Raw genomic sequence first — 25014 nt, forward strand, 5'->3', positions numbered from 1 at the left:
TTTGGAAAGGTATGTGAGTCTACTTTCCAACCCAACTAGAATTTCTGAATTTGGAGTTCATTTTCCCTGTCAAAACTCAAATATCCCAAGACTGCTTTCTGCAATTCAAAAAAGTGGCAGAAAGTCAATTTTTACTAGTTTTTTGACTTTCTGGAGGCCCAAAACTTCACCAAATCTCAAGTCCATCCATGAGCATATGTAACTTTGCATGAAAAATCTGGAAATGCTGAGTTTTTGTCAAATGGAGTTGCCATGATGAAGGGTCGTGCGGGGGGTGAGACCCGTTAATGGAGAAAACCTGTAAATGGCACAAAAAATTCACAAATGACAAAATTTTCTCCAAATTTCTTGAAATTTGGGCTGGGAGTCCCCAATCAAGTACCATGCTCAGTCAAAAAGGCTTTGGCCAAAATTTGGAGTGGATCGAGTGTTTTCCTTCGTTTTTGTGCTTTGGCCAACGGTCCTTGGAGCACCTTCGTTCTCGCCGGTATTTTTGACATTTCTTTAAAACCATGACACCTGTGCAAAAATTGAAGAAGGTTTTTCTTCCTTGGCATGTTGTGGACAAAAATCTCTGTCAGTTTTCCAAAATTCATCTTTTATTGCTCTGGAACATCATTTGAGTGCGACTTGTCCCGATGTGTGAAACAAGGAATTTTGTCGAAATGGAGCGAAATGAAGGGAATAGGGGGCTTCTAAATTCTTGGGGAAATTTTTGGAAGTAGGGAGGGATGTTAGGAAGTAGGGGAAAGTGGAATCTCAGAGATTGAGTGAGGGGAAGGGGTCCAAAAGGGCAAAACACAGGCCCAACCTAGAAAATTGCCAAGTTGTAGCTAGAAACTAGGGTTTGTGCAAAAATGAGGAATTTGGCGGATCTAAGGGATGGGAAGTGTTTGATAAGGTACTTTAAGGATAGGGGAAGGTGTATGAACATCAAGAAACAAGTTTTGCCGGTGATTTGACCATCCAAGAGAAATTGCCTTCAAAACCCTAGGAGAGGGAAATGACCTTGCCTAGGCACAACTGAAGCATGAATAAGGTGTAACATGACCCAATGGAACCTAATATGATGATAGCAACCCTCTGAATGATGATAGGCTCAGCTGAATGATGACATGGACTGACATCTGGACAACTTTGAAAAGTGTGAAAGCAAACCCTAGACCTAATGCCTAGTGACCAAATTTTGCTTGAAGACTCACTGAAATGACAAAATTTGACCTTGACACTTCAAAATCACTTTGTAAGAGCATATTTTATCACCGGAGGAAGGCTGGAAAGACTGACACTAACAGGTTCCATATCATATCGTTAATGTTGTGGAGGGTCATTTAAAAGATCTTGGAAATTGTCAACTGACCCTTCCTCCTCAGGTGAAATGTTTTCTGCTTTCTCTGTTTCTTCACATGCCCGAGAGGGGCTTTTCACTTCTAGTTCTATGGAAGAGAAAACAGTGACGAGCTTGAGGGTTTGAGTACTTGAAGGTGCATATTGTTGTCGAGTCATACTCTTTGTATTCCGCCAACTCTATGGTGCGATCGGAGTTTCAGAGGCTTTTAGGGTTTCTTGCAATGGTGGAGTCGGTGTTGGTGCCGCTTCCTCCTTTTCTCAAAAGAGCTTCCTCTTCCCTTTCTTATGGATCGTTTTGGCCTTTCCAAGTTGTTCTTCTGTTGGCAAGGCAACCAGCTTCATGACCTCCACCCAAGGTTTCTTTTGATTACTATGTTGGAGTTTTTCGGCTGCTACATCTTTGGTCATAGGTTCCTTTTTCTGTTCACTATCTTCTTTACATTTCTTTCCCTTTGAGGCTAAGGATCCTTTCTTAATAGAAGAACTAGGGTTTGTAAATCTAGGATTCTCCAGGGGATTCACCGAGCTTCACTCTGATTTTGCTGATATCGGGATTCTATCAGAGCCCTTGTCCTGTTTGGAAACAGAGTCAGTAGGGGCCTTGTTCTCTAGGTCTAGCTTTTTAGAATGAGGGCTAATAATTCGTTGTTGGCTTTTGGTTTGATTTTCCACCCTCGGAAAATTCTCAGTGAAAAAATCCTCCCATGTCTTTTTTCGTCAACCCAGTTCATAAATAACCAACATCTTTAGACTAGTTTTAGCATTTTTAGCAATAGATTGAATGCCTTGGGCAACTTTGTACAAACTTTAATGAAGGAAAAATGGAAAATTGACCTCTTGCCCATCCATGAAATGTAGAAGAAGCCTAATGTGGTAGAGAAAGACAGTTGCATACCTTCCCTCACAAGTGACGAACCTTTGCAATGTAGTAATAAGTGGCCACCACTCCTCTTCTATACAACTCCTCAGAACCCCTTTCAACCAGTTGATAGTTTTGTATGCGAGTAAGAAATTTGGCACAATCATCCCATTCAAGTGGTCCTCCTTTGAAGTATCTTTCGTCGGTCAAAGGCAACCCTATTGCCTTACTTATCAATTTTTTTGTGACCTTAATCCTCAAATTCCCGACCTCTGCTACTTTCTCGTCGAAGCTCCGTGTGAATGCCATGGAAACCTTGTCATTGTATCCCTAAAACTTTTGGAGGAAGTCTATCCACCCTTTTTCCTCAAATTGACTCTTGCAGGATGCATATTCAGGGCTAAGACAAAATTGGGCAAAGGTAGGTTCATGCCTGTTGGCCCCCATGCCGACGATGAAGCAATGTCAAAGGCCGAGGAGGGGATGTAGAGAATCACAAGTTAATTAACCATTGAATTTAGCAAGATTGTCGAGATAGACTATTCCTTGATTTTTGGGATTTCAAATAGACTCGGGTTGGTTCGAAAGAGCGGCTATGCATTTTTTTAAATTATGTTATAGGCTAGTCGCTTGCAGTGATATAATAGGTACTAGACAAATGTATCATAATGAAAAGGAATGAGTGAAATGAGTGATTGGATAAGACAATCTGACACCAATTAGATTTCGGTATTATATGGAAGGGACATGCACATAATTTAAATAAATGGAGGCAGATCAACAATTAAGTCCTATTATTCACATTCTATGTATTAATCTAAATAAACAAAAACTCATTCATACCTTGATTGATTGTGTAATGATGTCTAGGAGTTAAAAAATGATAAAGGATATGACACCTTGATCATCAACTGAGTGTCTTTACCATTCATTGATTCCATTACAAGAAGGTTGCTACTTTAATCATGAATAAACTAAAAACTTGTAATTTTGATACCTCCATCAATCTTAATGTTGTTGAGCCGAAGTTGTTACCACTTAACATTTCCTTGACTTGATATTCACATTCTCAAATACAAAATTTTATTCCGTACCTTAAACTTTCAGTTTGTGATAAGTATTGAATTAAGTACAAGAGCTCTGAATTTTCTCATCAAGTCATGAAAACAGTGAGCGATTGTGACTATATTGGAAAATTAAAATAGAAGTCTTCCCATATGAGCTTAAAGATTAATATAAGCCAACTTTAAGAATTGCAACTGAAGTCTAACTGTTGTTTCCGTAGATCAACACTGGTGCCACCAATCCATGGATTTTTCCTAGGCTTGGAATGGTCATTGCTTGGGGGGAATTTCAATTTTTGAGAGTCTGAAATGCACAAAAGAAGACTCTAAGGGGCTTCTTTCCCGTAATGATTTGGCTAAGACCGGAAAAGAATAAGTCTATACTCAACAAATCCCTATCCACTACCTTCTCATAAATTTTAACGAGTTTGAGTTAGCAAATGCTCGGAGTATTTAGTTTTGGAGAGTCTGAAGAACCCAAAGTAGACTCCAGGGAGTTTATTTTCCGTAATTATTATGCCAAGGCTAGAAAAGAATAATTCTGTACTTGGAAGATTCCTAACTACCACTGTCCCATTAATATTAACGAGCCTGGGTCAGTCAATGCTTGGAACATTCAATTTTAGAGAGTCTGAAATGTTCAAAGTAAACTCCAAAATATCCTTTTCCGTAATTAATCTGTCAAGTCCGGATAAAGGAATAAACCTAGCCTTGACAGATTTCCTCTTTATTCTATCCGAGTTGTTAGAAATACTGGGGGGGTGAATCAATATTCCTTAGCAATTAACACTTTTAAATCTTTTGAGAGCATTAATTAATCTTCAATTGTTATTAATGTTTATGCAGTAATAACAGTAAATAAAAGAACACAACAGACACAAGAATTTTAGGTGGAAAACCCCCTCCAGGTCAAAAACCACCGAACTCTTTTCTAATAAATTCTTTAATCTTCAGCCCCAACTGAAATGAAAGCAATAACTTCCTAGAATTCTTGAAAAGCGTTCTTCTCCAGCTCCCACTGGAAGGATGCCCCAACGCCCTAGTTTCTTCAGTAGTCCACTGAATGGATGCCCCAACATCCTAAACCAACCTACCACCCTGAAGTGTTCACAGGCTCCAACCTGTAGGTGACTTCATGCACCAACCTAGCACCTCCTTGCCACCCTATAATCACTGAAATGAGACAAGAGTGTGGATTCTCGTACCAGGGACAACGATCCACGATACAATATGATTTACAATGATTTTGACTGAACACCCAATCACATTATGACTTGCAACCCAACCATGACATCATCCCAACAGAGACTCCTGTACCTCCCAATAATGTCTTTTTGACTCTAGGCAGGTTCAATCTTTTACAATAATGACTCTTCCAATGTTGACACTTTTACAAAGGATTCTTTTACAACTTTACAATGATGACTCGTGGCCTTGACACTTCTTCACAATATATGGATGGTTTTCATGTCTTCAAAGGATGTCCCGCAACAATGCTTCCTTTGATTTGATACTTCTACTCTTGAATTCTTGCTTGAAGTTGTACTTGAATCTTCTTCTAGTTGCATGCAAAATTTGCCTGGTGAAACTAATCCCAAAACATAACAAAATACCCTTCAACTTACCTCTGCCAGCAAAACACATGTAAGTGCATAATAATGAATAAATACAAATTAAAAATTACAATGCGTAACTGAACTGTGCTTGTCACTTTTGTTGTTGAATTGTTGTAGCAGTAGACAAAGACTTCCACTCCTAATATAGGCCTATACTCTATGCAAGACTATATCCAAAACTGACCTAAAGATATATACAATAAAAACTGATGACAAACCCTAGACTTGTGATGGACTAAGTTCTAAGTACAACAACAGAGACCATTCTATCAACTATGACAAGACAAGTAACATGAACATACAACATCATATAGATTTAGCAAACTTAGTGTAGCATCAAGAATATGTAGCATAAAATGTGTAGTATCAAGAATAGGACATTTGAAAAACTAATTGTGACATATAGAGACATAGAGATATAACCGAGACACTGTATATACTTACGTTGTCCTACAAAAAAATATGTCAGAGATGATACTAAAAATTCAAATGTAAACACTAATCATACATACCTTGTTGTAGGATACTTACCCTTGACTATTGATGTGTGGTCCTTACTGTAGTGATCCTTGAATGCATGCTTTTTCTTGCCTTCTAGGAGCTCGATATTGAATATGTTGTATGTATGTAATTTCGGATCTCCAGGCTCTGAAATTTCGTCCTATGATAGCCCTCTGAGTCCTCTTTCCAACCCCACAGGTCTGATCAAGATTGGATTCTTCAAGAAAGAGTTATGCCCAATCTCCCACGATGACTTGACTATAGCCTTGTTCAATAGAGCGAACTTGTACAAAGTGCCATGTGTCACTGTTGTGACCTTCGGCCCTGAAAATAATACCCAACAAACTACAATCTGTCCTCTTTCTGTCATTATTTATGAAATTGGAATCCAATGCCCAGAGAGAAAGTTATGACTATTTTCCCAACGTCACCTGTTTGACATGGAATTCGGGAGCCTGCAAAAATCCTAACTTCCTCAGATCATATCTTAGAAAATATAGTGAACCAAGTTCTGAAATTCGGTCAGGAGGTTCATCAAGATTTCGCCTCAAATGGGTTTTAATTTCAACTTCTGAAGCTTCACAGAAAACAAGTTATAGCGAAAATTCCACGATGACCTGTTTGAAGCCACAAAATCCATACTAAAGGAGGATATGAGGGTCACTATTTATATGAATGTCTTGAGTTGAGAGGGTCCTCAACAAGTGAAAATTGGAGGGATTTTATGAAAAAAACATTATTAATTAATTACTATTCAATGACCACAACCAATTATGGGTGCCATGCCACAACCCCATAGGGTTTTAGCCCATTAACTGGGGTTACTAACTTCAAACATGAATATCTCTCAAATCGTGAAGAATTATGTGGCGTGCCATATATCAACGGAAACACATCAATGAGTAGAATCCATATAGAATATTCTTGACTCAGAATAGATTAATTTTTCAAGTCAAAATGTCCATCCAAGATTTGGGTAGCCCCTGTTGCTACTTGGGTTGACATCAATGACAACCACTGATCAACAATCTCCCCCTTTTGCATCGATGACAACACAAGTACTCCCCCTACGATCATGACACCTATTCCTACTACCTTCTCTCCCCCTTTGTCATCAATGGCAAAGGGTAACTCCCCCTGACAAACAGCCATCCTACGAACCTGTACACACCTCCACTCCCCCTTTCTACTTGAGTAGATAAGAGAAAGATTCTAATGAAAACTTGGGAGAATCCCAAGCTTTTGGTGAAGATACTCAAATGATTCACGAGGTAATGGTTTGGTAAAGATGTTAGAAATTTGTTATTTTGTGCCAACATATTCAAGCTTGATATTCTTTTTAGCGACCTGCTCTCTAACGAAATGATATTTAATCGGAATGTGCTTCGTTTTGGAATGCATCATAGGATTCTTGGAAATACTGATGGCACTGGTGTTATCAGAAAATATGGGAATAGGCTCATCAAACTTGACTTGAATATCTTGAAAAGTTTGCTTCATCCAAAGAACTTGAGTACAACAAGCTGTTGTCGCGACATATTCTGCTTCTATTGTGGATAACAAGATTGAAGACTGCTTTTTACTTAACCATGAAACAAGACAACCGCCTAGATAGAATGCTGCTCCACTGGTACTCTTACGATCATCAACACTTCCTGCCCAATCTGCATCTGTATAAGTTTGGATGACCAAATCATTTCCTTTGGGATACCATAGACCATATTCCGTTGTGCCATTAAGATACCGAAGAATTCTTTTGATGGAAATAATATGAGATTCTTTTGGTACTGTTTGGAATCTTGCTACTTGTCCAACTGCCTACATCACATCAGGCTGGGAAGCTATCACATATAAGAGACTACCAATTATGGATCTATACAACCTTTGGTCCACATCCTTTGACAACTTTTCTAAGCTTAACTTGCAACATGTTACCATGGGGGTAACGACTGGCTTGCAATCTTCCCTCTGGAATTTCTTGAGCATTTCTTTGATGTACTTGGTTTGATATATGAATATTCCTTTATCCTACTGAGAAATCTAAAGCCCTAAAAAGTATTTCAGTTCGCCAATCATAGACATTTCAAACTCACTTTGCATTTTTGTGGCAAAGTCTTTACTTAATCTGTCATCACTGCTTCCAAATATTATATCATCCACATATACTTCAATAATTGTTAGGCTATCTCAATCCACTTTGCTTGAGACCATATAGAGCCTTCCTTAATCTGCATACATAGTCTTCTTTGTCAGAGGGCATAAAACCTTCGGGTTGTTAATGTAAACTTCTTCCTCCAATTCACCATTTAGAAAAGCTAACTTAACATCCATTTGGTAGACCTTGATTTTTCTCGAGCAAGCATAAGCGAGAAACATCCCGATAGCTTCCATTCTAGCAACGAGAGTAAATGTTTCTTCAAAATCGATTCCTTTAAACTGTGCATATCCTTTGCAGACTAATCTTACCTTGTTCTTGGTAACCTGTAATCCTTCAACTATTTTTCTCCCCCTGAACTTGTAATGAAACAACCATCTTGTTAAAACTACTTTCCTGTCAATCGTAGACTTGTGCCATATATTGTTGCATAGACTCCTCCTCTACAAACATTAAGGAGTCAACAAGCCAGATTGTTCAAAATAGTGAGTCACCTAACAGGCCATATTGACTTGAGTCATTATTTGAAGCAACTTCTAATTCCTCATGACCTTTTGCTTTTACAAATCCTGAAAGCATAACTGTTGAAACCTTGTTATCTGCTTTGTCTTCCTATACCTGTTTCCTTTTACAAACCTTCTTATTCCTACAATCTCGAGCCATGTGCCCATAGTTATGACACTTGAAGCATTCAATGTTGTCCATAGGTGATTCCATCTGATATCTGCAACCGTGAGTGCTATGGCCATAATTATGGCATTTGAAACATTCAATGTTTGGCCCATCTAGCACGTATTCTCTTCTGACAAAATCATCGTGGAACCTGTCTCGTGATCTTACAAACTTGCTTATAGGGTTTTACAGATAATGATTGTACATATCTGGAACTTCACAATCCCTACCCATATGTCCAATATTGTTAAATTTGTAACATTTGACATCATCTCTCAAATGATCAAATTTGTTGATATTATGTTGAGTTATGGTATATCCATTTATGAAGGATATCTTGGAATTATATTCATTCCAAACATACATGCGACATTCTGCAACTCTATGTCCAAACCTTCCACATCAATAACAAGGACCATAAAAGATAGGTTGGTACTTGGGAAGAAATCTTCTTCGAGGAATTGTTTTTCAAGGTTCTTCCTTCGAGTCTTGATCTCTTGATTTAGCTGAGAGATCTATTTGCTTGGTAGATTTTGCATATCCATCTTCTTTAATTTTCATAGAAGGACTCAACTTCTTTTCGAATTTTTCTTTGTAACCAAGACCAGTCTTGTCGTTGTATGATCGTTGGTTGCTGATGAGTTCATCCAAAGTCTTTGAACTATTGGCGTAGTTTTGAAATGTTTTTCCATTTTTTACTTCCTTTCGTAGAGCAACTATTTCAGCTTCCAATGCTTCTCTTTCCTTGTTGTTTTCCTTTAATTCTTTCCTGAGAGATTCTTCAATTCGCTTGTATTCTTCAACCTTGATTTTAAGGTTGAGGACTTGTTCTCTTTCTGTCTTCAAATCATCTTCAAGAGTGTTGACATGCTTCTTCTCGGCTTTGATGTCTTTGATAACCCTTATCACTTCATTTTGAAATTCAACCTCAGTCATTTCTTCTTCTTCGTCAGGTGCCTCTTGCTTATTGTGCTTGGCCATAAACAATACTCTTCCGTTGAATTCTTCTTCATTATCACTATCTTCTTCGGATGAGGAACTATCTTCTTTGGAGAAGAACTTTTCTTAAACTATTTCTTCTTGCTTGCTTGTTGAACTTCCTAGGACCTTTCTTTCCATTCGTAACAACCTCATTTTTGTGAGGACATTTGACTGCAAAATGCCCAACATCACCACAATCAAAACATATTAAGGGAAGTTTACCCTTGAATTTTCCTGTACCTGTTCTCATTTTCCGCGTGAAATAGGCGAATTCTTTATCTGAGAGTTCTTCTTCCTCTTCTTTCTTTTCTTCATCCTTACAACTGCAAGTTTTTGCTTTCTAAGTCTGTTTGTCCTTACCATTCTTCTTGGATGCAGAAAATGTTGTTTCTAAGTGAGATGCGTCATCCTCTTCTTCAATCCTCATTTCATATTTCATAAGAATTCCATGCAATTCATTTATGCTGAGATTGGTCAGATTCGATCTCTTCCAAGACAGATACCTTAGGGTTAAATCTTGTTGGCAAGGTTTTGAGGATCTTTCAGACAACAATTTTCGTTTCAACAGGTTCTCCCAAACCTTCCAATGTATTTGTTGTTTCATAAACATGCTGAAAGTATGCAACAATATCTTTATCTTCCCTCATTTTGAGTTGCTCAAATTTTTCCCTAAAAAATTGAAGCTTTGTTTCTTTGACCTTTGAGTCACCTGCATATATATTTTCAAGCTTGCCCCATACCTCTTTAGCAGTTTTGAAACTCAATACCTTAAGATAAACAGATTTTATAAGCCCATTGATAATAAGATCTTTAGCCTTTTCATCATATACCATATTTTTCTTACCTTGTTCATCTTGGGTCTGTGTGAAGCCTTTGTCAACGATTTCCCATACTTCGTATCCATGCGCTAGCAAATGAAACTACATTATTCCACTCCAAAATGCATAGTTATTTCCATTGAACAAAAGAACTCTATTCTTGGTATACTCCATGATCTCCTTCCAGTTGTTAGACTGCTATTGAAGGAACCAACCTCTGATACCAATTGTTGGAAATATTGAGGGGGGGTGAATCAATATTCCTTAGCAATTAACACTTTTAAATATTTTCAGAGAATTAGTTAATCTTCAATTATTATTAATGTTTATGCAATAATAACAGTAAATAAAAGAACACAGTAGACACAAGAATTTTAGGTGGAAAACCCCCTTCAGTAAAAACCACTGAATGCTTTTCTAATAAATTCTTTAATCTTCAGCCCCAACCGAAATGAAAGCAACAACTTCCTAGAATTCTAGAAAAACATTCTTCTCCAGCTCCCACTGGAAGGATGCCCCAATGCCCAACCTAGACCAACCTACCACCCTGAAGTGTTCACAGGCTCCAACCTATAGGTGACTTCATTCACCAACCTAGCACCTCCCTACCACCCTATAATGTCTGAAATGAGACAAGAGTGTGGATTCCCGTACAAGGGACAGCGATCCATGATACAATATGATTTACAATGATTTTGACCGAACAACCAATCACACTATGACCTGCAACCCAACCATGACATCATCCCAACAGAGACTCCTATACCTCCCAATAATGCCTTTTTGACTCTAGGCAGATTGACTCTTTTACAATAATGACTCTTCCAATGATGACACTTTTACAAATGACTCTTTTACAACTTTACTATGATGACTCTTGGCCTTGACACTTCTTCACGATATACAGATGGTTGTCATGTCTTCAAAGGATGTCCCGTTGCAATGCTTTTGATTTGATACTTTTGCTCTTGAATTCTTGCTTGAAGTTGTACTTGAATCTTCTTCTACCTGCATGTAAAATTTGCCCGGCGAAACCAATCCCAAAACAAAACAAAATACCCTTCAACTTACCTCTGCTTGCAAAACACATGTAAGTGCGTAATAATGAATAAATGCAAATTAAAAATTATAATGCATACCTGAAGTGTGCTTGTCACTTTTGTTGTTGAATTTCTGCAACAGTAGCAAAGATTCCCACTCTTGATATATGCCTGGACTCTATGCAAGACTATATCGAAAATTGAGCTAAAGATATATACAATAAAAACTGATGACAAACCTTAGACTTGTGATGGACCAAGTTCTAAGTACAACAATAGAGACCATTCTATCAACTATGACAAGACAAGTAACATGAACTTACAACATCATATAGATTTAGCAAACTTGGTGTAGCATCAAGAATATGTAGCATACAATGTGTTGTATCAAGAATAGGACATCCGAAAAACTAATTGTGACATATATAGACATAGAGATATAACCGAGACACTGTATATACTTACGTTGTCCTGCAAAAACATATGTCAAAGATGATACTCAAAATTCAAATGTAAACACTAATCATACATACCTTGATGTAGGATACTTACCCTTGACTATTGATGTGTGGTCCTTACTGCAGTGATCCTTGAATGCATGCTTTTTTCTTGCCTTCTAGGAGCTCAATATTGAATCTGTTGTATCTATGCATTTTTGGATCTCCAGGGTCTGAAATTTTGTCCTATGATAGCCCTCCGATTCCTCATTCCAACCCCATAGGTCTGATCAAGATTGGATTCTTCAAGAAAGAGTTATGCCCAATCTCCCACGATGACTTGATTATAGCCTTGTTTAGTAGAGTGAAATTGTACAAAGTGTCATGTGTCACTATTGCGACCTTTGGCCCTGAAAACGATTCCCAACAAACTACAAACCGTCCTATTTCTGTCACTATTTATGAAATTGGAATCCAATGCTCAGAGAGAAAGTTATGACGATTTTCCCAACTTCACCTGTTTGACATGGAATTCGGGAGCCTGCAAAAACCCTAACTTCCTTAGATCATATCTCCTAAAAGATAGCGAACCAAGATCTGAAATTCGGTCATGAACTTCATCAAGATTTTGGCTCAAATGGGTTTTAATTTCATATTCTTAAGCTTCACATAAAAAAAAGTTATAGCAAACATTTCATGATGATCTGTTTGAAGCCACAAAATCCCTACTAGAGGAGGATATGAGGGTCACTATTTATATGAATGTCTTGAGTTGAGAGGGTCCTCAACAAGTGAACGTTGGAGGGATTTTAGGAAAAAAAACATTATTAATTATTTACTATTCAATGACCACAACCAATTATGAGTGCCATGCCACAACCCCATAGGGTTTTATCCCACTAACTGGGGTTACTAACTTCAAACACGAATATCTCTCAAACCGTGAAGAATTACGTGGCGTGCCATATATCAGCGGAAACATATCGACAAGTAGAATCCATCTAGAAGATCCTTGACTCAGAATAGAGTAAGCTTTCAAGTCAAAATTTCCATCCAAGATCTAGGTAGCCCCTGGTGCTACTTGGGCTGACATCATTGACAACCACTGATCAACATGAGCTGTGGAGGAAAACAAGAATCAACTCATTGTTATTTATACTATGTATATATATACATATATTAAAATAATAAAAAAAAATTAATTTGAAGAACCAGCAAGAGTTGGATCCCCTTTATGAATTAGCTCCATTTATGGATCTTGCATCACATCTTGGAAAAATTCCTGTCGGGAGAGCGGGCGGTGGTAGATTTTTAGTCTGTGGCCATTTACCACAAATGAAGTTTGATCATCATAAATGGTCTTAATCTTGACTAAGCCATTATCAAAAACTTCCTCTACTTCATAGGGTCCCAACCATCTAGTTGAAAATTTCCCTTTGAAGTGTTTAAACTTGTTATCATACAATAGTGCCCAGTCTCCTGGTTGGAAGACTTTCTTCTTGATATACTTATCATGCCATCGAGCTCTTTGGTCCTGTACCAACATAGTTCTTTGGAAGGCATCCTGTCTGATTTCATCAAGTTCATTCAGCTGAAGTACTCTTTGTTTCTGAGCTTCATTTAGATCCATCCCTAGTTGAGCAGCAGTTTGAAATGTTCTTACCTGAAATTCGATGGGGAGCAACACTTGCTTCCCATACACTAACTCATAGGGAGTATATCCTGTCACATTTCTCCATGTTATTCGATAAGCCCATAATTCTTTTGGCAACCTATCAGCCCAGTCTCCATGGTGTAGTTGAACTGTTTTAGTGAGAATGGACTCTAAGACTTTGTTAGTAGATTCGACCTATCCATTTGCCTGAGGGTGGTATGGGGTAGATTTCCAGTGCTTAATTTGATATTGTTCAATAATAGCCTTTACAGTTTGGAAGTAAATTGTGTCCCCTGATTGGTGAAAATCTCTCTATGAACCCTAAACCGAGTTAATATGGCTTCAAAAAGGAAATCTACAACAACCTTCTTGGTGGTAGAATATAAAGCCTTAGCTTCCACCCACTTTGTCACATAATCAGTACAAACTAATATATACCTCTTCTTTTTGGACATAGGAGAAATAGGCCCTACAAAATCTAATGCCCACTTTTTAAAGGGTTCTATCGATACCTGAGTTTGAAGAGGCATCTCGTCACTTGGAACAAGCATTCCCGTCCTTTTAACAAGCATCACAATTGGAGACAAACTTCTTGGCATCCTTGAAAGAGTGGGCCAATAATAACCCACATGTAGCAACTTGTAGGTTGTTATTTTATTTGCAAAATGTCCACCACAGGGTTCACTGTGGCAAGCCTTTAAGACATCATACATTTCATCTTCCCGTACACACCTCCTCATGATAAGATTAGGTCTGGTGTAGTATAGGTCTCCTTTTATCCAAGAATAGTTGGCACTCTGCTGCACAATATTATGTTTCTCCCTGGTGGACAGATTTTGTGGCAACTTGCTTGTTACCAAATAGTTAGCCACATCAGCAAACCAAGGAGTATAAGTGGAAATAGAAAACAAGTTCTCATCAGGAAAGTCGTCTGGAACTGGAGCAATGTCCTGTGAAACATTCATTCTGGACAAGAAATCTACAACTGAATTATCCCGTCTAGGCCTGTCAATCACAGTAATATTAAATTCTTGAAGTAAAAGTAGCCATCTAGTAATTCTTCCATTTGTAATTGGTTTATTCATAAGGAATATAATAGCTGAATGATTAGTATGGACAAAAGTTTCGTAACCAGTAATATAGTGCCTAAATTTGTTGATAGCATGGACTACTGCTAGTAATTCCTTTTCGGTAACAGTGTAATTTAATTCTGCATGTGAGAGATTTTTGCTAACGAAATAAATAACATACGAAATGTGATTCTCCCTTTGTCCTAACACAACTCCAAGGGTTGTATCTGATGCATTGGTATAAATGTGAAAAGGAAGAGACCAATTAGGCCCTCTCAACACTAGAGTAGTCGACAATCCGTCTTTCAGTACCTAAACAGTATTTTGACAAGTATCCCATAAAAAATCAGCATCTTTAGCGATTAATTTAAACATAGGTGCAACAATTTTAGTAAAATTTTCAATGAATCTCCTATAATACCCTGCATGTCCCAAAAAAATTCTTACCTCTTTATGTTGGGACTGAGATTCGTGAAATTACCTCAATTTTTGTCGGGTTAACTTTTATCCATGTTTGTGACACATGGTGACCCAGAACGATTCCCTCAGTTTGCATCATTTTGCATTTCTCATTACTGAGAGCTAGATGAGTTTCCTGACAATGAATCAAAACTTTTTCTAAGTTTTCCAGAGCCTACTAGAAATCATTGCCATACACTGTGAAGTCATCCATATAGACTTCCACATAGTCATGTATCAGATCAGCAAAAATAGCTAACACATCCCTCTAAAAGGTAGTTGGAACCTTACACAAGCCAAATGGAAGAACTCTGTAAGCATAGGTACCCCACGGGCAGGTAAAAGTAGTCTTCTCTTGGTCTTTTGGGGCTATTTGGATCTGATTGTAACTGTTGTACCCATCCAAGAAGAAGAAATACTTTTTCCTTGATAAAGTATCAAGCACCTGGTCAATAAAAGGCAGAGGAAAATATTCCCTCAAGATGGCTTTGTTCAACTCCCTATAATCAACACAAATCCTCCATTTCCCATTCTTCTTGGGAACCACCACTAAAGGAGATATCCACTTACTGTTAGAGATGGGGTATATAAAATTTGCACTCAAAAGTTTTTGTAGTTCATCTTTGACAATTTCTTTGAGGGTTGGATTCATTCATCTTTGTGGTTGTCTTACAGGCTTGATTTTTTCATTAGTATAAATGTGATGTATGCAGGTATCAGGATGAATTCCTTTCATATCTAAATAATCCCAAGCAAATGCCCTGGACTGTTTTTGGATCATTTCTACTACTTGTTGTCTCTATTATGTACTTAAATCTGTACCAACATACAATGTTTTTCCAGAACTGATTTCAATAGGTTGGGCGCTTGGTTCTCTATTTTCTTCTAAGGCTACAATGGTGAATGATGCAAACACAACAGGATAACAAGTTTCCTGAAATTCATTGTTGAAAACATGATGGTAGCCACTAAAAGAAACATGATATTCTATACAACTTATATCAAATAAGAATTGTTGCAAAACATGTTCTTCTAATTGTTCTTGAAGCCCTCTTGATTGTTCTAAAGTCAGCAAAGGAAGCATACAATCTTCTTCCCCATAAGGATTTTCCAACCAAAGAGGCACTTCTCCAACTAATTGGGCAGGTGGAAAGATAGTCAACTTTTGAATTTGTGACCCATTAGAGATAGTCATTTCCCCATTTCTGCACCCAATGACAACATCAACAGTAGCTAGCCAGGGTCGACCTAAGACTATTGGGTGTCCTGGTTTGGTAGTTTTTGGAGAAATTACTATAAAATCAATCGGATATTCCCAGGAAGCTACTGTTACCACCACATCTTCTAGGACCCCAATAGGTTTGACGATGGACTTATTTGCTAATTCCAACACAATGGGTGTGGGTCTTATCTCTTTTAATTGCAATAATGTCATAGTATCAACAGTCATTGCATTGATGGTTGCCCTCAGATCTACAAGAGTGTTAGGCAAAAAAGTTCCATTTATCCCTAAGGTTACCACTGGGTTCCCTAGATCATCGTATTTTGGTGGTAGTCCAGATATCATTTTTGACATTTGGCTAATTACTTTGATGGTCTAATTATTTCCTACATTAGGTGTCTCTTGTCTATTTATGTTCGTGCATTGGTAGATGTTTGATGAAGAAGAACACTAATAACTTAAGCAAAGATAAGATCCTAAGTTAATGAAGTAAAAACACTCACAAGCAATTACTAATGAAGAGAAATCTTCTAATTCATGAGGCCCTAGATTTCTCAACATGGTATTAGAGCTAAGGTGTCAAAGTCAAGAAAAAGGGCATGCAATCAAAGAGACTCATGGATCAAGTTTCAAGAATGGCATCAAAACAAGTTGAAGGATATCAAAGCGAAAGATCAAACCCTAGATCAAAGAAGAAGGTCTACTTCAGAATAAGTCTTGGGATCATCAATCAAGGCCAAAGCCATATTCCTACTCAAGGCAAATAGATCTACAAATCAAAGCAGCTAGAAGTTTACAACAACAAAACTGTTGGATCTTATAGTCATCATCAAAATACCACAAAGACCCTCATCATGTTATCTACAAGGTAAGGTAGCTTGAAGTACGTTAAAGACAAAGATCACATCATCTTGGAGAAAGTCGAAACCCTAGAAGCATTTCTGATTTGCACTCATTCACTACCAAAGGAGTCGAAGTATCTTAAAGGTGAGAAGGCATTATCAAAAGCTATAAGGCAAGCTCCCTATCATTGCAACAAGGATCTCCTCCTCATCTTCGAAGAATATCATTTGAGGAAGCATCAAAACATCCTCGTCAATCACCATCAACAAGGGAAGTTAGATCTAAAGGTGTTGATATCATAAAAGGAGCAATCTCCTTTATTGAAGAAGGGCTTTTCATTTGGAAGAAGATCATCCAAAAGGAGCACTAATACATCTTCTTCAACCACCATCAAAGTGATCAAGTTGAATATTTCATCTTCACTTGTCAAGTATTTGTCAAGTAAGTATCTTTCATTCTATAACCAAATTTGGTGAAATGACTTTGTTTTTCAAAGAAACCAATAAACTGGTTGGGTCATCGAAATTCCTTGCATGGAAGAGGAGGATAGACGTAGTCCTCGAAGAAAGTGAAGTCATTGAATAGATCTATGAAAAGGTCTCGTCTGAATACATGGAAAGGGATTCTTATGAAAGGTCCCCCCATATAGCAGTATTGGAGACATTGAAGAGATATATATGATAAATTTGTAGAACTATTCTTTGAAGATGCGATAAAGAAAGATCATATCACTTAGCTCTGATCTACACAAAATTGTAGGTATCAAAGGATGAAGGGATATCTTCATAAGATCTCAACTTCAAGATCTAGAAGAGATGATAAGGACATAATCATCATTGTTCTAAATGCACTAACTGATGAACAAGGTGACAAATGTCTATGAGGATAAGAAGGCTATCCCATTCAAAAACTTGTGTTTTATATGCAAGATAGAGGAAGATAGGTTGAGGGCAAAAAGTATTTAGACATTTACCGAAAAACATAGCTAAGAATCAATTCTATACAAGAAAGATTGTCCTAAGCTTAAGAAGGGCCATAACATGAAATATAGAGAAGAAGTCCATTTCATCTTAAGGGCCATAACATGAAAGATAGAGAAGAAGTCCATTTCACTGATGAAATGGAGAAATCTGAAAGAAGGAAGTCCAAGGAAGAGGAAAAACATTAGAAGAGCAAGCTCGTGACATCACCATAGGAAACATGAAGGATGTCTGATAGTCAACTATGAAGCGTATAGCTCTTGGTGACCTCATTAAAATATCAAGGAAGAAGTCATCCAGGACAAGTCTCATCATACATAAGTCAAAAGGAAACATCTTCTGGATAAGGATATGTGAGATCCTGAAGATTCTTGCATGGAATCCTCATTGGAGGGTCCACCGATCTAGAGAGGAAGCAAGTGTTTCATCAGGAACTCCAAACTTATGGAATTCATGGGATAATGGTATGATGACATAAGAGATGAAGTAGATCAAGGGGTTGAAGGTCTTTTCAATCAAGGAAGTCGTTGAAAGAAGCCTAGATGACCTAAAGGTAAATGAGGTATGTATGCTTATATTCGATTTTATAAGTCATGTTGTATGGTTGCAAGTAACTTGGATCACTGCTCTATATAGAGAGGCATGATTAGAGAAAAGGAATCTCCTCCTATTAAAGGTTTATGGAAGGCATGGGTCACACTAGATGAAATCAACATAATATATCCTCATATGATGTAATCTCCCTTCCTAATTGTTCTCCCAAGGAAAGGCAAAACAATTTTGGCAATTTTGTTATTTTTGGCTTAATGCATTTTTGGTGGAAGAACTTAGGAGAAAAGGGGCTCGATATTCCTTTAGTGGATTGTGGGGACCACTCACCCACCAAAAATATGCACCCCTTGGAGGCAGCTTGATTTTCCTAAGTTGGGGGTTGAAATATTTGATGGGACCCACGTGGGGCCCAAGGGAGCAAGCATAAATAGAAGGAGAGGAGCAACATTTGGGGCCTTTTGTCAAATTGAGAATTCATTGTTGCTTTGGTTGTTCAACTAAGCTACAACGTGTTGTTTAGCACCAGAGCTTCCCAAGGAGTGAAGCTCATCCCTTTCCTTCAGTGGACCTCGAGTGCCACCCTAGGAGGGCTTTCCTTTGCAGTTGGAGACCAAGAGAGAGACCCCTTTCAGAGAATTACGCTACCTTGGTTCAGCAAGGACGCAGTGGGAGAAGTAGGGATGCAATGGGAGAGACTGTGTTTGGGTGGAGTTGTAGAGTCAGGATTTGGAGGTGAAGTGTTGCTAGAGGCATTCTCATCGAGTTTTCATCATAGAGGAGTGATATCACAGTAGGAGGAGGAGTCAAGCACTTAGGACAAGTTTCTGGTTGAAGGGACTATGCCATCATCACCCAGGATTATGTAATCATTAGAGTGGGTTGTGTGGAGGGAGTCTTACCTGGAGGATTGAGGAGATAGGTAATGAGGGAATTGTTGGGAAGCTGATTTGGGAGGATTCTTGGCATTTTGGGAGTATAAGACAATAGTTACAGTGATAGGCGCAGATTCCTAGTGTTGGAGGAGGACCAAGCTCTAGGAGGTCGAAATTGGTGGGTCAAAACTAGGGAAAACCCTTTCTGGGTTTTTGGCAAGGACTACACTTCTAAATTTGTAGAAATTTCTGGGTTGTTTTGAGGGGGAAAACAAAGTTCAAAGTCAGGCAACAATGCAGATTTGGAGGGACAACGTAACTTCCTGGAGAATTGCAATTCTACAACAACTAGGCACTTTGTGTTGATCACCTGAGGCTTGTAGCTTTCCTTGTGCAAGCCCAAGTGCACCTCATCCATATTCTATTGTACTCCAACATATTTATTAATGAAAATGAGCCAATGGGGTGTTTGATGAGAAATTTTTGTCTATGTGTAAATTGTTGAGTACATTTTCTTTTTGAAATTTATTACATGTCTTTCTTATCATTGCAATTTTCCAGTAGGATAATTACAGTGGTATCAGTGCATTCTCTTGGCCAGGGTGGGGAACAAGAGCGGGTGATGCCACCGAGATACCAAGGATTGGTTTTCTAGAGAGGTCATGGTAGAGTAAGAGGCAGGGGATGAGGTAGAGAAGAGGGCCCATACCCATTTTTAGACACTGAACTGAAAATAATAGAGGCGGAATGGACAACCAAGAAGAGAATGAGCAGCCCAGGCAGAGGAACACAAACCAGGTCTTAGAAGAGTTGCTAAGGACAAACTAGCAGATGATGAGGCAAGGGAAACTGATGATGGACATGATGCAGCAGGTGATGGGCTTGTAAATGGGTGGAAGACCGGAGGGAGAACCTCAAGGTGATGGGGGTTCCAGAGTAGGAGGATGCAATCATACCTATCAGCTTCCACACACCCCACAATGTGGGCAAGCTGGTCACCCCACAATGCCTCATTTCATGGAGGAGGTTGAGCCAGAGAGAGAGCCGAACCCGGTTGCGAACTTGGTACATTCTGTTGCATGAAGCATTGATGAGTATGAGGGGTTGGATGGCCGGATCAAGAGGACGATGTCCTTTGGAGAGTATATCCACCTCAAGGAGAGGTGCACTGCTGGGGCTAGAAGCCACTATAGGGAAGGAGCATCCAACAAAGATGTGTTGAAGCTAGCATGGAAGGTCACACTTCTAAAGTTCGATGGGTCAGCGAAGAGCTCAACAAGGGCATGGATCCAAAAACTTGATACATATTTTCACTTGAATCCCATGAGGGAAGTTGATGCCATACGTTTCGCCACCCTTCACTTGGAAGGGGATGCACAAGAGTGGTGGTATCACAGACTGATCACATTGGGGCACCTTCACATCACCACTTATACAGAGTTCACTAGGAGATTGTTGGAGAGATTTGAGAGGAAGGATCTGGAGCTACACTTCAGAGAGTTGGCCCACTTGAGACAGACTGGCAGCCCGGAGGTCTACATTATGAAGTTCCATAGACTCGCAGTGCTGGTGACAGATATTTCGGAGGTACGGATGATCATGCTGTTTGTGGAGGGGCTTGTTGAGCCTTTGCGTGGCTGGGTGAGGGTTTACAAGTCCACATCACTACAGGATGCCATTTCTATGACCTGGGACATGATTGATGTAATGCCCAAGAACCAGGCCTTTGTTCCCACAAGATCCACAACCCCATAGGGGAACAGAGATGCGACGCCACCACAGAGAGATGAAGGACGTAGCCAATTGAATGATGACACTTGGAGGGACCTCAGGAGGAGGAGGTCGTGTTTTCACGTGCCAGGAGCCTTGGGCACCGGGGCACAAGTGCAAAGCCCATTTCATTGAGGTGTTCTCAAATAGTGAGCCTGAAGAGGAGGAGGTCGAGGTAGTAGAGGAGCCAGGAGATGAGGGAGGACCATCATCAGGAGGACCACCACCACCACCTAGAGGAGGGTCGTTTGCCCCAATTGGGGGATTCCTTGCTTCACTTCGGGGTGTGTCGAAGTATTTGACACTCAAGGATTAGGGGAATTGTACAGGGAAAACGTGTGTCAGTCCTGGTTGACAGTGGGGCCACCCACAATTTCATTGATGCCTAGATGGTGGAGCGTAGGGGCATCCAGACAACTACATTTGAGGGGTTCTCAGTTTTGGTATCCGAAGACCGGACCATGTAGTGTACTAAGTATGTCCTCGGGCTGACCTTGAAGATATCGAACTACTCACTCACTGACCATTTCTTCGTGGTTGATGTCCCAGACACCAATGTGGTGTTGGGTGTCTAGTGGTTGTATGCATTAGGGAAGGTCACTATTGATTGGTAGAAGCTAGAGATGGAGTTCAAGGGGCCGGATGGGAAGCCAGTAGTACTAAGGGGAATGCACCCTTATCCCCCTCAAAGAGTTTCAGCCCACTGGATGGAGGCTGATTTTCAACATGGGGATGTGGAGTGGGCACTTGAGTTGTGGATTTTTGAGTCGGGGACGCGGGCACAGGCGACACATCCAGATATACTAGCCTTATTGGAGAGGCACAAGGGGTTTTTTGGGGATGTTCCACCGGGTAGACTACCAAACTATGGATTTAAGCACACCATCGAGCGGGAGGAGGGGGTGAACGCAGTCATCACCACCCCTTATAGGCACCCAAAGGCCTATTAGGATGAGATAGAGTGGGCCATTCAGGAGTTGTTGAGATTGCGACATATCAGACCTAGCTCGAGTCCATTTTCTTTTTCCGTGGTGTTGGTGAAAAATAAAGATGGGATGTTGCACATGTGTGTTGACTACTGATCTCTCAATAAGAAGACGTTGAAGAACATATATCCCATTCCACGCATCGATGAGTTGATGGACGAGCTTAAGGGAGCTAAATACTTCTCTAAGATAGATCTGCATTCGGGGTATCACCAGATTCACATGAGGGAGCAGGACATTCTGAAGACTGCTTTTCGCTGCCACTATGGACATTTTGAGTTCTTGGTGATGCCCTTTGGGCTAACCAATGCTCCAGCTACTTTCCAGTCTTGTATGAACCACGTGTTCCGTGGGTAGCTGAGGTGCTTTGTCCTGGTTTTCTTTGATGACATACTCATTTACAACAGGACATGGGAGGAGCACCTTCAACACTTGGAGGAAGTGCTTCACATACTTAAGGAGCAACAACTCTATATGAAGTTGTCCAACTGTGAGTTTGGAGTAACGAAGATGTTGTCCCTGGGGCATGCGATTGGGGAAGATGGAGTGAAGATGCACCAGGAGAAGATTCGAGCTATACTGGATTAGCCCACACCCAAGAACGTGACGAAGTTGAGGGGGTTCCTGGGCATTGTACGTTTTACAAGACATTTGTGAGAGGGTTCTCATAACTTGCACCACCTCTCACGGATTTGACAGAGAAGGGAACTTTTGAGTGGAGGTAGGTGGCAGAGGAGGCTTTTGAGCACCTCAAGAGGGTCATGAGCAACTGCCTGGTTTTAGCCTTGCCAGATTTCACACGACCCTTTTTGCTGGAGTGTGATGCCTCTGGTGAAGGGGTTGGGGTCGTTTTGACACAGGGCGGCATCCTATTGCGTTTGAGAGTAGGAAATGAGCAGTTGTACTCCGTGTATGGCAAGGAGATGTTGGTAGTGATGCATGCACTGGAAAAATTCAGACAGTATCTAGTGGGAAACCGGTTCAAAGTGAAGACTAATCACAACAGTATTCGATTCCTCCTTGAGCAATAGTCATTAGAGGAGAGGCAACAAAAATGGGTGAGTAAGCTCCAGGCTTACGATTTTGAGATTGAGTATGTGAAGGGTAAACACAATGTGGTAGTCGATGCCCTCTCTAGGAGACCAGCAACATTGTCTTTGATGGATGTCACATAGGATTGGAAGGCTCAATTATTGGTTGAGTACTCCAAGGACATGCAGGCTTGCGATATTTTGGATCGCACACCCAGGGATGACTAGTTCAGGGTGATGTGATTTACTATAAGGACCATATCTATTTGGTACTTGGATCTTAGTTGAAGGAGAGGATCATGCAAGAAGCCCATGATTCCCCCCCTAGCAATACACCCAGGCTTCCTCAAGACATACTGTGCTATTAAGGAGAGATTCCCTTGGCGGGGGCTCAAGGCAGATGTGTTGAGGCATGTGAGGGTGTGCGTGGACTGCCAGAGGAACAAGGTGGAACTGACCCACCCAAACGGTTTGCTATAGTCGCTTCCCATTCCAAAGAGGAAGTGGGAGAGCGTATCCATGGACTTCATCACCGAGCTACCAGCTGCGTAGGGGCGAGACTGCATCTATGTGGTGGTTGACAAATTGACCAAGTTTTCCCACTTCTTTGCTATTTCATCAAGATCTTCAGCTTCCCAGGTGGCCGAGTTATTCTTTCGGGAGGTTTTCCGGCTGCATGGTCTCCCCAAGGCCATTGTGAGTGACAGGGAAACATATTTATGAGGGATTTTTGGCAGGAGTTGTTCTGGTTAGTGGGGATAGAGCTTACACCCAACACTAGTTATCACCTCCACACCGATGGGAAAATAGAGATTGTGAACAAACGGTTGGAAGGGTACCTGCGCAACTATGTTACTGGGAAACATAGAGCACAGGTCAAGTGGTCACATCTCAGGGAGTTTTACTACAAAAAAACTTATCATATGTCCATTGGTATGTCTCCTTTCCGAGCATTTTATGGGTATGATGGACTTTCTTTTTCTAACATGGTGTCTGGAGATTGCAGGGACCCAGGGGTAAAGGATTGGGTTCAAGAGAGCCAGGAGATTCTCCGAGCTCTCAAGAACAACTTATAGGTGGCCTAGAATCAACAAAAAGTATACATTGATAAGCACAGGGTGGAGAGACACTTTGAGGTAGGAGACATGGTCTACCTATGCTTGCAGCCATACAGGCAATCTTCGCTCAAGCAAAAGGGAGCAGAGAAGCTTCGACCCCGATTTTATGGGTCGTATAAGGTGGTTCAGAAGGTTGGAGAGGTGGCCTATGAGCTAGAGCTACCTACGAAGAGCCGGATTCACAATGTGTTCCACGTCTCATGCCTGAAAAAGGCATTGGGGCAACATGTTACAGAAGCAACTGAGTTGCCTCCTTTGGATGATGAGGGGCACTTAGTTTTGACACCTGAGACCATATTGGAGACCCGGGAGAGGAGGTTGAGAAACAGGGTGATCAAGGAGTACCTGATCAAATGGAAGGATTTGCCAGAAGAGGATGCCACATGGGAGAGTGAACAAATCTTGCAATATCCAGTTTTACAATTTCTTGGAGACAAGCAACATCCGGGAGGGGAGGACTATAATGTCCCTTCCTAATTGTCATCCCAAGGAGAGGAAAACAATTTTGGAAATTTTGTTATTTTTAGCTTAATGCGTTTTTGGTGGAAGAACTTAGGAGAAAAGGCGGTCGATATGTCTTTAGTGGATTGTGGGGACCACTCACCCACCAAAAATACACACCCGTTGGAGGCAACTCAAAATTCCTAAGTTGGGGTCTAAATATTTGATGGGACCTATTGACCACTATGTGTCAGTGACCCATAACAGTGCACCCCCTTCTTTCACAAAAGGGATAACATTTGATCAATGTGTCCATGTCGTCCAACTATCATCATCAACTTGACTTCCAAGATGTTATGTAAAGCCTTTCTCCATGTGTATAATGTAAATAATCTCAACAGATCCGTGTCATGTATGTAACGACATAGGTAAACCTACTTTTCTAATGACGATCTCTATTTTGGGAGGTTTTTTGTCTACCGATCCATTCTCGGATGGTCGGAAGAGTTTTCCTCCAGTTTTA

The 25014-nt window shown here is 40.0% G+C and overlaps 2 protein-coding genes across 2 annotated transcripts; both read left to right on the forward strand.

The window, feature by feature from the left end:
- The first annotated feature begins 20273 nt into the window (after window positions 1-20273).
- Window positions 20274-20900, forward strand: LOC149192093 (uncharacterized). The gene has a single exon (XM_089406837.1). It carries the CDS (start codon window positions 20274-20276, stop codon window positions 20898-20900), a length of 627 nt encoding a protein of 208 aa, XP_089262963.1.
- Window positions 20901-24077: 3177 nt separating this feature from the next.
- On the forward strand, window positions 24078-24527 carry LOC149192094 (uncharacterized). Its single transcript, XM_089406838.1, has one exon. It carries the CDS (start codon window positions 24078-24080, stop codon window positions 24525-24527), a length of 450 nt encoding a protein of 149 aa, XP_089262964.1.
- The last annotated feature ends 487 nt before the right edge of the window (window positions 24528-25014 follow it).

Source organism: Pinus tabuliformis, chromosome 2_2 (genome assembly GCF_031772625.1).
Source record: "Pinus tabuliformis cultivar Carrire ecotype Pingquan chromosome 2_2, CPIR1, whole genome shotgun sequence".
Lineage (NCBI taxonomy): Eukaryota > Viridiplantae > Streptophyta > Pinopsida > Pinales > Pinaceae > Pinus > Pinus tabuliformis.

What these genes read in the sequence shown, in the direction of transcription:
- LOC149192093 (XM_089406837.1), top strand. Translation starts at nt 20,274, where the DNA reads ATGTCCTTTGGAGAGTATATCCACCTCAAGGAGAGGTGCACTGCTGGG.
- LOC149192094 (XM_089406838.1), top strand. Translation starts at nt 24,078, where the DNA reads ATGGTCTACCTATGCTTGCAGCCATACAGGCAATCTTCGCTCAAGCAA.